We start from the raw sequence: 13,840 nt of genomic DNA, 5'->3' as shown, positions 1-13,840 counted from the left end.
TCAGCAGTCCATTGTCGGTGTTGATGGGCCCAGGCGAGGCATAAAGCTCTGAGTAGTCCAGTCATCAAGGGTACACGAGTGCGCTTTCCGCTCCGAAAGGCCATATCGATGGTTGACACTTGTTGAAGGCTCAGCATTGAAATCTGCAGCAATTTGCGGAAGGGTTGTACTTCTGTCACGTGGAACGAGTCTCTTCAGTCGTCATTGGTCCCGTTCTTGCTCGATCTTCTTCTGGACACAGCGATGTCGGAGATTTGGTGTTTTACCGGATTGCTGATATTCAGTGTACACTCGTGAAATGGTCGTAAGGGAATACCCCTCTCCATCGCTACCTCGGAGATGCTGTGTACCATTGTTCGTGCGCCGAATATAACACTGTTGAAACTCACTTAAATCTTGATAACCTGTCAATGTAGCATCAGTGACCGATCTATCAACTGCGCCAGACACTTGTTGTCTCGTAAAGGCACTGCCGACTGCACCGCTGTATTCTGCCTGTTTACATATCTCTGTATTTGAATACGCATGCCTATAGAAGTTTCTTTGCTGCTTCGGTGTATATCAGTCACCACAGCCCAGTAATCTTTGTGGTAGCCTTCAGCTCTATGTCAGGCATATTCGTATGATTTGTCAGTTTTATTTTGTAGCGACGCAGTATTGCTGGGATTAAATCGGTAATAAATATGTGTGTCACTGCGTGTATGTGAGAGCTGAAAAATTCGCACATACCATCTTCCAGTTTGAGTCCTTGTGTTTCATCTGCGATGGAGCTTTCCTCTGATTATTTCCGACTATTTTCTCCGTTTTCTATTATTAGGAATCTTCTGTTATACATATATTCCATTTTATGAGGCTTGATATGAAGTTACTGGCATTCGTGTGTATCCTTTGCTTCTGTCACGATAAACCCATGCGATCTTTACTGAATCCGACTGAGTTACGGGAAGTTTTATTGTATTTATTATATTTTTCACGACAAGGGCTGAACATTTTGTCTCACAACTTGTTAAAACCTCCATGCCAGATTGAACACTTAACACTTAAACTGCAAGACGTAATGGGCGAATACATCAGCTCACATTCGTGTTCAGTGACAGATATGTTTATAAATGATTTAATCCCGACTGCATTGTGATGCGACGAAATGAAATTGACAAGCCATCCGTGCTGCGAACACTGCAGTTACGACTGACAACGAAAAGTCGGCGCCCACAAAAATTACAAGTCTGTGGAAATGGGTATAGTTGATAACCAACGGCCGGCCGGTGTGGCCGAGCGGCTCTAGGTGCTTCAGTCTGGTAGTTCTAACTTGTAGGGGACTGATGACCTCAGATGTTAAGTCCCATAGTGCTCAGAGACATTTGAACCATTTATTTGGTAACCAACGAATGTGAATGAAGTAAGCACGTAGCAAATAATGCACTTGGATGTAAAAGCGGTTCTCTGATAGTGGTCGTAGAATGTTAATAATGTTTAATTTCTGGAAATATCCTAAAGGATTAGTGAGAAATGTAATTTAAAAAAACATTTGAGTCTTTAATACAGTTTTCAGCCTCCAGTGCTTCTAGGTGCTTTGACTGTTATTGAATCCTCTGCTTCAGTCGGTTAATAATTGATGTGTGATCACGGGTTGTGCCGACGTGTGGCGATTGGTAAGGTTCTCCGCATTACTGTCACGTTTTAACAGGCCCCTGGGACAGCGGCGGAACTAGGCGCTACACCGTCGTTTTGCTGAGTTGCGTCTGAACACGAATACGATGACATAATAAAGTGTTTACTGATCGAATTCCCACCCTATGTCTATGATGGGCAGAATTGTCTGCAGTGTGAATTTAATGTGTTATGAGAGGATTTTTTCTGTCGTTATTATTTCCTTGTCAAGTATGGACAGTGTTATAATGACGTGACCCACTAATATTGCAAGGATAACGAAGACTTCGTATCTATGTCTTACACTGTGTTATCTTTTTGATGTGGGATGTGGTCTATTGTTACATCACATTGTTATAATGCAGTATTTGTTAAACATTTAAAATCATTTATTTACATATATCTTAGAATCAGAATGTGGGTACATGGAAAAAAATTGTCAAAAATTGTAAATAGCAATGGGAGGTGGTCATAGGGTGGACTATTTACAGAAAACGTCATGTCATTACTTTACAGTAAATAAGCTGTGCCCCAGTTACACACAATAATGTCAAAGTGTCTCATGTCGTAAATTATGCTAACATTACCACCAGTTTATAGAAAATGTTATGATGTCATTAAGTTTAATTTGGCCACATGCTGTAATGTCGAAGTGCCTTATGTCATAAACTATCGTAATGTTTATAACCCTTTTGCAGAATATGCCATTACACTAGTAACTTATAGTAATTGAGCTGTGTCCCGGTCTCACGCTGCAATGTCAAAGTATCTTACCTCATAAATTGCTGCAATATACTGTAAAAAAAGAAATGACACACCACAAAAGAAATCATCCTCATATGTATACACAAATAAATGATTACAATGTCAGATAAATTGGATTATTTGTTCAGTTGAAGGAGCTTCACAAACTGAGCAAGTCGATAACACGTTGGTCCACCTCTGGCCCCAATGCGAACAGTTATTCCACTTGGCACTGACTGACAGAGTTGTTAGAGTTCCCCCTGAGGGACATCGTGACAAATTCTGTACAACTGGCGCGTTAGATCGTCAAAATCCCGGACTGGTCGGGCGCCCTGTGGAGAGATCCGGCGACCTTGTTTGCCAACGTAGAGTTTGGTAAGCACGAAAAGAAGCAGCAGAGACTCACGAGAAGTACGGGCGTGCATTATCCTCCTGAAAAGTAAGCCCAGAATGGCTTGCCATGAAGGACAACAGCACGGGAAGTAGTATATCGTCGACGTACCGCTTGCGCTGTAATGGTGCTGGGTATGACAAGCAAAGGAGTCCTGCTATGAAAAGAAATGTAACCCCGGACCGTCACTCCCTGTTATTGTGCCGTATGGAGTGCGACTGTCAAGTTGGTATCCCTGCGTTGTGCAGAGCGTCTCCACAAACGTCTTCGGTTAGCAATCTCATTAACTGGAGTAGAATTGTCTTCATTGATAAGTGCTCGTTATTTGAAAGATCTAACGCGCCACTTGGACAGAATTTGGAACGATATTTCTCAGGAGGACATCCATCAACTCTATCACTCAATGCCAAGACGAACAACTGCTTGCATAGGAGCCAGAGGTGAACTAGCGCGTTTTTGACTCACGCAATTTGTGAAGCTCCTCCTGTTGAATGAATCGTCGATTTTTTCTCATTTTGTAATCATTTGTTTGTCTGTACATTTACATAAAATTTACCGATTTCCTTCCGATTCGGATAATTCCTTTGTGCCGTATTTTTTTCTACTGCAGTGCACTTCAATAAAAAATAAACGAATAACTAGTTTTCTGCTTATTATTCATTCAGGTATGAAATCTGCCACTGCAGAGAAATTAATTCAAGGTTGTAATTTAGATGACGAATGGCAAATTCAGTGAATAATGTATTCTGACGTTCAAAGAGCCGGTAGGCTTCATAGTCAAACATGCCATTTGAGATGGTTAATAGAAATTATTTTTGTACAGTGTACGACCATATGTCACTAGTGCAAAATTAAGCTTGGTTACGAGATTTTTAATCGCATCACACCACTTAATTAAAGAGAAGCAATGCGAAATATACAGGGTGGTCCACTGATAGTGATCGGGCCAAATATCTCACGAAATAAGCATCAAACGGAAAAACTACAAAGAACGAAACTTGTCTAGCTTGAAGGGGGAAACCAGATAGCGCTATGATTGGCCCGCTAGATGGCGCTGCCATTGGTCAAACGTATATGAACTGCGTTTTTTTTAAAAATAGGAACCACCATTTTTTATTACATATTCGTGTAGTAAGTAAAGAAATATGAATGTTTTAGTTGGACCACTTTTTTCGCTTTGTGATAGATGGCGCTGTAATAGTCACAAACTATACGTGGTATCACGTACCATTCCGCCAGTGCGGACGTATTTGCTTTGTGATACATTACCCGTGTTAAAATGGACCGTTTACCAATTGCGGAAAAGTTCTATATCGTGTTGATGTATGGCTATTGTGATTAAGCTGCCCAACGGTCGTGTGCTATGTATGCTGCTCGCTATCCTGGACGACATCATCCAAGTGTTCGGACCGTTCGCCGGATAGTTACGTTATTTAAGGAAACAGGAAATGTTCAGCCACATGTGAAACGTCAACCACGACCTGCAACAAATGATGATGCCCGAGTAGGTGTTTTAGCTGCTGTCGCGGCTAATCCGCACATCAGTAGCAGACAAACTGCGTGATAATCGGGAATCTCAAAAACGTCGGTGTTAAGAATGCTACATCAACATCGATTGCACCCGTACCATTTTTCTATGCACCAGGAATTGCATGGCGACGACTTTGAACGGCGTGTACATTCTGCAACTGGGCACAAGAGAAATTACGGGACGATGACGGATTTTTTGCACGCGTTCTATTTAGCGACGAAGCGTCATTCTCCAACAGCGGTAACGTAAACCGGCATAATTTGCACTATTGGGCAACGGAAAATCCACGATGGCTGCGACAACTGGAACATCAGCAACCTTGGCGGGTTAATATATGGTGCGGCATTATGGGAGGAACTATAACTGGCCCCCATTTTATCGGTGGCAATCTAAATGGTGCAATGTATGCTGATTTCCTATGGAATGTTCCACCGATGTTACTGCAAGATGCTTCACTGCATGACAGAATGGCGATGTACTTCCAACGTGGTGGATGTCCGGCACATATCTCGCGTGCAGTTGAAGCGGTATTGAATAGCATATTTCATGACAGGTGGATTGGTCGTCGAAGCACCATACCATGGCCCGCACCTTCACCGGATCTGACGTCCACGGATTTCTTTCTGTGGGGAAAGTTGAAGGATATTTGCTATCGTGCTCCACCGACAACGCCTGACAACATGCGTCAGCGCATTGTCAATGCATGTGCGAACATTACGGAAGGCGAACTACTTGCTATTGAGAGGAATGTCGTTACACGTATTTCCAAATGCATTGAGGTTGACGGGCATCATTTTGAGCATTTATTGCATTAATGTGGTATTTACAGGTAATCACGCTGTAACCGCATGCGTTCTCAGAAACGATAAGTTCACAAAGGTACACGTATCACATTGGAACAACCGAAATAAAATGTTCAAACGTACCTACGTTCTGTATTTTAATTTGAAAAACCTACCTGTTGCCAGCTGTTAATCTAAAATTTTGAGCCATCTGTTTGTGACTATTACAGCGCCATCTGTCACAAAGCCAAAAAATTTGTGCAACTAAAACATTCATATTTCTTTACGTACTACATGAATATGTAATAAAAAATGGGGGTTCCTGTTTACAAAAACGCAGTTGATATCCGTTTGACCTATGGCAGCGCCATCTAGCGGGCAAACCATAGCGCCCTCTGGTTTCCCCCTTCAAGCTAGACAAGTTTCGTTCTATGTAGTTTTTTCGTTTGACGTTTATTTCGTGAGATATTTGGCCCGGTCACGATCAATGGCCCACCCTGTATATTTTGCAATTCAATGCGAATTTTCGTTGGGGTACAAGTATCAGTTACGGATGTTGCTATTGTGCAAGTGATATTAGTTTCGTCAGTGAGTTGCAATAGTAGATCATTTAGCAGTAATTGGCTGACCGGATTCAAGCCTACTGGCAGAGTCCCAAAAAAGATCACCATATGTTCAGGAGAAAGTCACTGCGCTAAATTGTCCCTTACAAGACTGCTTCAAAGTTCTTAAGCTGAGCTCCGAAACACCTTATATTTCTCTACAACTACCTCTGCAGTTACAGGCGTACCACTAATAAGTTTTACTTCTGCACAGTGATAGAGGAAAACCGAGTCGCCACCGACGCAGTTGCCGACAAGTACTTCAAACCCGGCACCCTGGACAGCCTGGACGCCATGAGGCCAAGTCTGATTGACGTAAGTGAGACCCGAAGCCTGTCATGTTCGTTTGATACGTGCTTCAGCGCCAGAAATAAAATACATACATGTTGGAAATGCTCTACTGTTATCAACATCATTCTGAGTTACAAATTGTACTGAATAACTATGGAATAAGAATTTTACTACCAGGTGCTTCCACTTTTCTCGATGACAGTAGTTATATTTTGCCGACGTCTAATAACACCACCAACAAGTGGATTACATGAATATAATAACTTGACCTATGAAGCTTTCACTTTTTTACGTTTTTGAGGCCAGTCAGTAAATACTATTGTCTAACTTTTGTTGGCCCAATTAGGAATATGAAACTAATTGAGACACCCACATCGAACTACACTCCAAGTTTCGTGCAGTAAGGCCGATGTAGCAATGGTCACCCTTAAACTTTATTGGTCACTGATATCCATGGGAAAACGTGAAAAGTAAGAATAAAATGCAAGCTGGTAGCTAATATACGAATCAGGGGATATTGTTTATTAATTTCATTTTTTTAATTCAATAAATTTGTTAATAAAGTTTAGTTTCTGTACTTTCACTTTATTGGGTAATATGTTAAGTCATTTGCTTCTTGTTTTTCAGAACTGTCATTATACTCTCCAATCACCTTCTATCTTTAGAAGTAAGTGGGTGTACAGACGCAAATGTGCATCAAATATCAAACATCTGTGGGAGCTACTGTAATACTAGCTTGTAGTGTGGAGGCCGAACAAAATGTTTCACAGGTGGTGGCATAAGAATCCGATAAAATATTTTTCGGTTTAGCTGTACCACCCCACGTAATGAAGTACTGCTGAAGTACACTCCTGGAAATGGAAAGAAGAACATATTGACACCGGTGTGTCAGACCCACCATACTTGCTCCGGACACTGCGAGAGGGCTGTACAAGCAATGATCACACGCACGGCACAGCGGACACACCAGGAACCGCGGTGTTGGCCGTCGAATGGCGCTAGCTGCGCAGCATTTGTGCACCGCCGCCGTCAGTGTCAGCCAGTTTGCCGTGGCATACGGAGCTCCATCGCAGTCTTTAACACTGGTAGCATGCCGCGACAGCGTGGACATGAACCGTATGTGCAGTTGACGGACTTTGATCGAGGGCGTATAGTGGGCATGCGGGAGGCCGGGTGGACGTACCACCGAATTGCTCAACACGTGGGGCGTGAGGTCTCCACAGTACATCGATGTTGTCGCCAGTGGTCGGCGGAAGGTGCACGTGCCCGTCGACCTGGGACCGGACCGCAGCGACGCACCGATGCACGCCAAGACCGTAGGATCCTACGCAGTGCCGTAGGGGACCGCACCGCCACTTCCCAGCAAATTAGGGACACTGTTGCTCCTGGGGTATCGGCGAGGACCATTCGCAACCGTCTCCATGAAGCTGGGCTACGGTTTCGCACAACATCGTGCAGCCCGCCTCCAGTGGTGTCGCGACAGGCGTGAATGGAGGGACGAATGGAGACGTGTCGTCTTCAGCGATGAGAGTCGCTTCTGCCTTGGTGCCAATGATGGTCGTATGCGTGTTTGGCGCCGTGCAGGTGAGCGCCACAATCAGGACTACATACGACCGAGGCACACAGGGCCAACACCCGGCATCATGGTGTGGGGAGCGATCTCCTACACTGGCCGTACACCACTGGTGATCGTCGAGGGGACACTGAATAGTGCACGGTACATCCAAACCGTCATCGAACCCATCGTTCTACCATTCCTAGACCGGCAAGGGAACTTGCTGTTCCAACAGGACAATGCACGTCCGCATGTATCCCGTGCCACCCAACGTGCTCTAGAAGGTGTAAGTCAACTACCCTGGCCAGCAAGATCTCCGGATCTGTCCCCCATTGAGCATGTTTGGGACTGGATGAAGCGTCGTCTCACGCGGTCTGCACGTCCAGCACGAACGCTGGTCCAACTGAGGCGCCAGGTGGAAATGGCATGACAAGCCGTTCCACAGGACTACATCCAGTATCTCTACGATCGTCTCCATGGGAGAGTAGCAGCCTGCATTGCTGCGAAAGGTGGATATACACTGTACTAGTGCCGACATTGTGCATGCTCTGTTGCCAGTGTCTATGTGCCTGTGGTTCTGTCAGTGTGATCATGTAATGTATCTGACCCCAGGAATGTGTCAATAAAGTTTCCCCTTCCTGGGACAATGAATTCACGGTGTTCTTATCTCAATTTCCAGGAGTGTAGTTCAGATGGTCTGTGTGTAAAATATAAATAAATACTCAATGTCAGCGTCGTTAAATTTTAAACTTTTTAAAAAATTTCCGAAATGCTTCGGAAGAATTTCTTCATTTACAGGTAGCAGTACCGGCGTTCACCTCAGCATCATTGCTTTTGAGACACCAGTTATTTCGAAACATATTTAGTCTTCTCTATCTGAGTAGTATATTTTCCGCTAGAGCACAGAAACTGATCTCAACACATCCATTATTTACAAACTACGTGTAACTGGGCAGACATTCTCTGAAAAATCATACATCGTTGGGAAAGCTTTCGTACTTTCCATCAATTTAAGAACTGGTTCAAAGATACTTAGTTTCCATTAATGAAGAGAAGAACGTACTCATATTTCATGGAGAATAAGCATAAACTTCAGACTTAATGAGGTAAAAAATAGTTCATTCTTTTTTGAGACTTTTCTACAATAGTATTCCCAAATATGGTCTAATATCTTCTGTGAAACTGTGTGTGTGTAAAGAATCGTAGGAGAAAATGAAAATGTGTTTCTGGGCTAAAAGTTGCAAATTTTGTCACACGTAGTATTATAACTATTGTTTTGACGGATTCTTGGCTCGTGTTGCAGAAGACAGTGCTTTTGCATTTGTTTAAAACCTGATTTTTGTACCTATGTAATCGCCCGGAATTCAGATTTGAGTCTGAATAATCTATAACACACATTCTGAAGTACCAACTCGGTGCCACAGCACACAACCACTACTGTAAGTGCAACTGTACAATTTTTATCTCCCCCTCCCCTCCCCTCAATATTTCCCTCATTTACCAAATTCACGATGTGCACTATCAGACAGTTCCTTATTTTAATCACTCTGCACCTCAACTATTTTTCCTGCCTAATGCGATTCACTATGTCCTCATTAGTTAGCCATCTAGTTTTCGCCGTTCTTCTGTAGCACCACATTTCCAAAGATTATATTCTCTTCTTGTCTGAACTGTTTATCATCCACATTCCACTTCCGTACAAGACTGCGCTCTAGACTATTTCTTTCAAAAAAGATTTACTAACTCATAAATGTCTATTCGATGTTGGTAAATATGTGTCTTTCAGAAATGCTTTCATTGCTGTTCATAGTCTGCATTTTAATGCCGTCTTTACTTCACCCATCATCAGTTATTTTACTGCCCAAATAACAAGTCTCATCTTCTACTTTTATTCTCTCATTTCCTAATCTGGTTCCCACAGCAAATCCCGATTTAATTCAACTACACTCCATTATTCTTGTTGTACTTTTGTTGATGCTCACCTTGAAGACACTATCCATTCAGTTCAAGTTATCTTCACAGTCCTGCTGGTATTACAGCGGTTTTGATACCGTCTTTTCATCACTTTGATTTATTTATGAAAGCGCTCACTCTATCCTTAATTAATTTCACCGAAACTGTCAAGGAAAAAGTCAAGAAGCTGTTCACAAAGAGGAATCTTGAAACTCATGAAAACAGCGTATGGTGTTGATCTTTTCTAGCATGGTCACTGCGTAATTTGGATATCTTTCTGTTACCTAAGAATGTAGTTATGGCCTAAACAAGCCTCCCCCATAGTACTAGTCATTTTTTTTCAATGTTGGACTCGAACATCGTTTTTCAAATGCCAAGTGCACAAGAACGCCTTCCTTCAGTTTCGCTTGTGACAGATTTCTTTGGGTACGGTTATCACAAACTGTTTAGTTTGGTCCACCTTAATGTGTTAAGGCGATTGTAGAGTTTTTTTTGCAACCCCATGAGGTTTTTGCTCAAAACGTTCTTCTCTGCAGCCATCAAAGATTTTCTTGCAGGCCAAGTTGTTCAAATTTTGATACCTTGTGTTACGATACCATTCAGAATTCATGTTAGTAATTGGAGTAGTACAGGAAATGTAAGGCTATATCATTGAAATCGCTGAAAATCATTTCTTAGAATGTTGAGTGTTATCTGTAAAAACTCATATGAGTTATCCAACTATCTCTTTTTCATTTTTTAATTCTGTCGGTTGGGCCTTTGTTACCAGCCGACGCGATGACGAACTCTGCAGACACATTTTCCATGGTGTGCCCCGATGTTTTTCATTTCTACGGGGATGCCCTATATTCGTCTGAGTCTTTATCTTTTTTGAACTTGAGGTGCAATTCTGATTATCTAAGCGACTTTGAACAATAAAATGAGCTAGAATTATGTTCTCTGAGTACAGGAGAAGTTAGATATCACTAGCAAAATTTTAATGACATTGTGCTACAAGCAAAGAAAAGTATATAAACTTGCTACTTGGATCCTGAAATTTATATTCACGGAAGTTTACTGGTATCATTACTGGTTATGAAATTATAATTTACGCCTGATCTGAAGTGTGAAGTAACTGAATCTGCAAATTAATGTTGAATTTCTGCTTAAGTATTAATGTTATTGCAGTATTCGTATCTTGTGCGAAACAAAAGTCTATGTTGGCGATATTTTCCACTGATTTCAGTTGGCCGGAGCTGTTCACTTCAAAGGGCCTGCCCTCACGACAGTGGAGTTCAACTCTAAAACTGGAAACACGACCTATTTATATTCCTTCAACCATCAAGACAAGTACAACTACGATGGTAAGACGAGTTGTGTACTTGGCGTACTCAAAAAGAGCAAAATCTGCTAGTCTTCATTCAGTGTATCATTGCAGTACGTAACAATACTATCACTAGATACCAGCAGACGAACGTTAGATAGATAACAGATCCAAGATGACCGCTGCCTTCACTCAACACGACGCACAACACTTATAGTGTTCTACCTAGTATTACGACCGATACTTCGAAGGGTACAGGGTAAATAATTTATCAAGTACAACCAACATCATACGCTGACATGTGAAACTGATTTTCTTTCTCTCCAAGCAATGCAAGAGACAATCTCATGAAAGGGTAAGCATAAGATATTCTGTTAGCATCCCGAAACAAATCGCTGTAGCAGTTTATTCTTCCTTAGCACTGATAATATTCGTAGTTCAAAATGGTTCAAATGGCTCTGAGCACTATGGGACTTTTACAGCAGTGGTCATCAGTCCCCTAGAACTTAGAACTACTTCAACCTAGCTAACCTAAGCACATCAGACGCATCCATGCCCGAGGCGGGATTCGAACCTGCGACCGCAGCGGTCGCGCGGTTCCAGACTATAGCGCCTAGAAGCGCTCGGCCACCCCGGCCGGCAATATATAGTGCTAGATTTATTAGCGTAAGTTATATTTATGACTTTATAATACAGGGTTATTGACGAAGATATGCAAATATTTCAATATGTTATTCTACAAGTGAAAGTAAAGAAAAAAGTTCATGTAAACATAGGTCCGCAAATGTTTAGTTACGGAGTTACGGCTAATAAAAGATTTTGCCTGAAATTTAGGAACTTCACTAGTATGGAGTCATAGCGAAATTTCACGAGGTTAAAGGAAAGCACGATTTCCATTTATTTTGTTGTTATTGGTCTGGCGAATCTAATAAAACATCTATCAAAACATTATGATTGCAATAGTCGAAATTAAGAACAATCTTGTGAAACTGAAACGAGCAACAAAATCTGTTCATACGCGTGCAACTAAATGCATTGAAATCGGTGGAGCTATTTTTGAATACTTATTGTGAATGTATGTACACTGTAAAACTTCCTTAACACTGAGATTAGTTTTTTCCGGTTTCACATGAATTCACGTATGCTATGGTATTAATAAAAGCGGATTATTCGACACATTCATACAGTTTCAGTTAACGTTATTACCACCATTTTTCCAAAATTAAATTCTCTACAACTTCTGTGAAAACTTTGTGCAATTTCCTGGAATTTAAAAACGAATTGGGCCAAGTAGTTAAAAAATTAAAAATGTTAGGAAATTACTTCTTTGCTTCTCTGGATGTTCTGCTAAATGTCTACAGATACACATATAGGACATGTTTTATTAGATTCGCCAGATCAATAACAACAAAATAAATGGAAATCGTTCTATAGCCTCGTCCAGTTTTGCGATGACTTCATACAAGCGAAGTTGCTAAATTTCAGGCAAAATCTTTTACTAGCCGTAACTCCGTAACGAAACATTTGCGAACCTATGTTTATATGAACTTTTTTCTTTAGTTTTACTCGTAGAATAACATATTAAAATATTTGCGTATCTTTGTGAATCACACTGTATAAATGGTCTTGAATGTGGCACTTGCAAATGAAATGCAAGTTATGTACATCAGATGCAGAAATCTAAGATGAGTACGTTACAAATATTTCCACAAAATAATTGATGTGGAGTATGGTCAGTGCGTTCTTTTTAAACTTTGCAAAACGCTATGGCAAAAATTTACTCTATTTACATCATTATGTTCCAATAATAATTTGCCCGTATATTAATGAAAATGTCCCAGAGTTTCTAGTCATTGTTACCAACAAGAGAATGGGATATTGACAGGAGCAGGCAGTGGTTAAGTCCGTCTCACTTACGAGGCAGTCTGTGGTGGGCAGTTGAGTGACGATCTTTGGAGGCAGGTACCCGTCAACATCCGTCGTCCTTTTGCGACGTGTCTTGCATGCTGTGGTGGCCGTGAGGGAGCGTGGACTATAATTCTCTGATGGTCTCCTTATTCGAAATCAAACTCCTCTGTAGGAATCATTATGAGTTCCGTAAACAACGATCGTGTGGAACCCATCTCGCCCTGTTCGTTCACTAGACCCAGATATCAATAGATATCGGATCCCAGGTTTATGCTGTGTTCCTTCACTTCCAACGGTTTTCGATACAGTTCCACACCGCCATCTAATGAAAAGAAAGAGAGAGTATGGTACAGCAGACCATGTGTGTGACTCGACCGAAGAGTTTATAGCAAACGAAACACAATATGTAATTCGCAACATTGAGAAATCTTCAGACGTAAAAATAACGTCGGGTGTTCCCGAATGGTGTGTTGTAGGACCATTACTTTTCACAACATGTGTAAATATATAGAGTGTAATGGGTATAAGTGTAGATATTTCTGTTGGTGACAGGACATTGTACCGAACAACATTACATCAGCATTTAGTTCATTTGCAGATCAAAAATTGTAGGTATTAGAAGTAGTATACTTTTAGGTTGGTTAGTACCACCTAGTACGTGTGGCAGAGATTAGATTAGATTAGATTATTACTTGTGCCATATATCATGAATACGACACTTCGTAATGATGTGGAACGTGTCAGGTTAATAAAAGGTGTCTGTACAAGATATTATATTACACAAAATATTACATGCCACTTAGTATTTTGTTTTGTTTTGTGGGAGTTGGGGAAATTACCCACTTACTACATCCAAAAATTCATCTAATGAGTAGAGGGAGTTGCCATTAAGAAGTTCTTTTAATTTCCTTTTAAATGCTATATGGCTATCTGTCAGACTTTTGATGCTATTAGGTAAGTGACCAAAGACTTTAGTGCCAGCATAATTTACCCCTTTCTGAGCCAATGCTACATTTAACCTTGAGTAGTGAAGATCATCCTTTCTCCTAGTGTTGTAGCCATGTACACTGCTATTACTTTTGAATTCGTTCGGATTGTTAATAACAAATTTCATGAGTGAATATATATAT

The 13,840-nt window shown here is 41.3% G+C and overlaps 1 protein-coding gene across 1 annotated transcript in view; it reads left to right on the top strand.

The window, feature by feature from the left end:
- The window catches only part of LOC124620277 (neuroligin-4, X-linked-like), a 190,083-nt gene that overhangs the window by 175,263 nt on the left and 980 nt on the right, over positions 1-13,840 (top strand). The window contains exons 9-10 of the mRNA XM_047146945.1: positions 5,915-6,015; positions 10,725-10,842. Coding sequence (XP_047002901.1) covers positions 5,915-6,015; positions 10,725-10,842 — 219 coding nt within the window. The remainder of the gene's footprint in view (positions 1-5,914; positions 6,016-10,724; positions 10,843-13,840) is intronic.

This window comes from Schistocerca americana, chromosome 6, assembly GCF_021461395.2.
Source record: "Schistocerca americana isolate TAMUIC-IGC-003095 chromosome 6, iqSchAmer2.1, whole genome shotgun sequence".
NCBI classification, from domain to species: domain Eukaryota; kingdom Metazoa; phylum Arthropoda; class Insecta; order Orthoptera; family Acrididae; genus Schistocerca; species Schistocerca americana.
The sequence above is the reverse complement of the archived record's forward strand: the minus strand, read 5'-3'. Positions and strand labels throughout refer to the sequence as shown.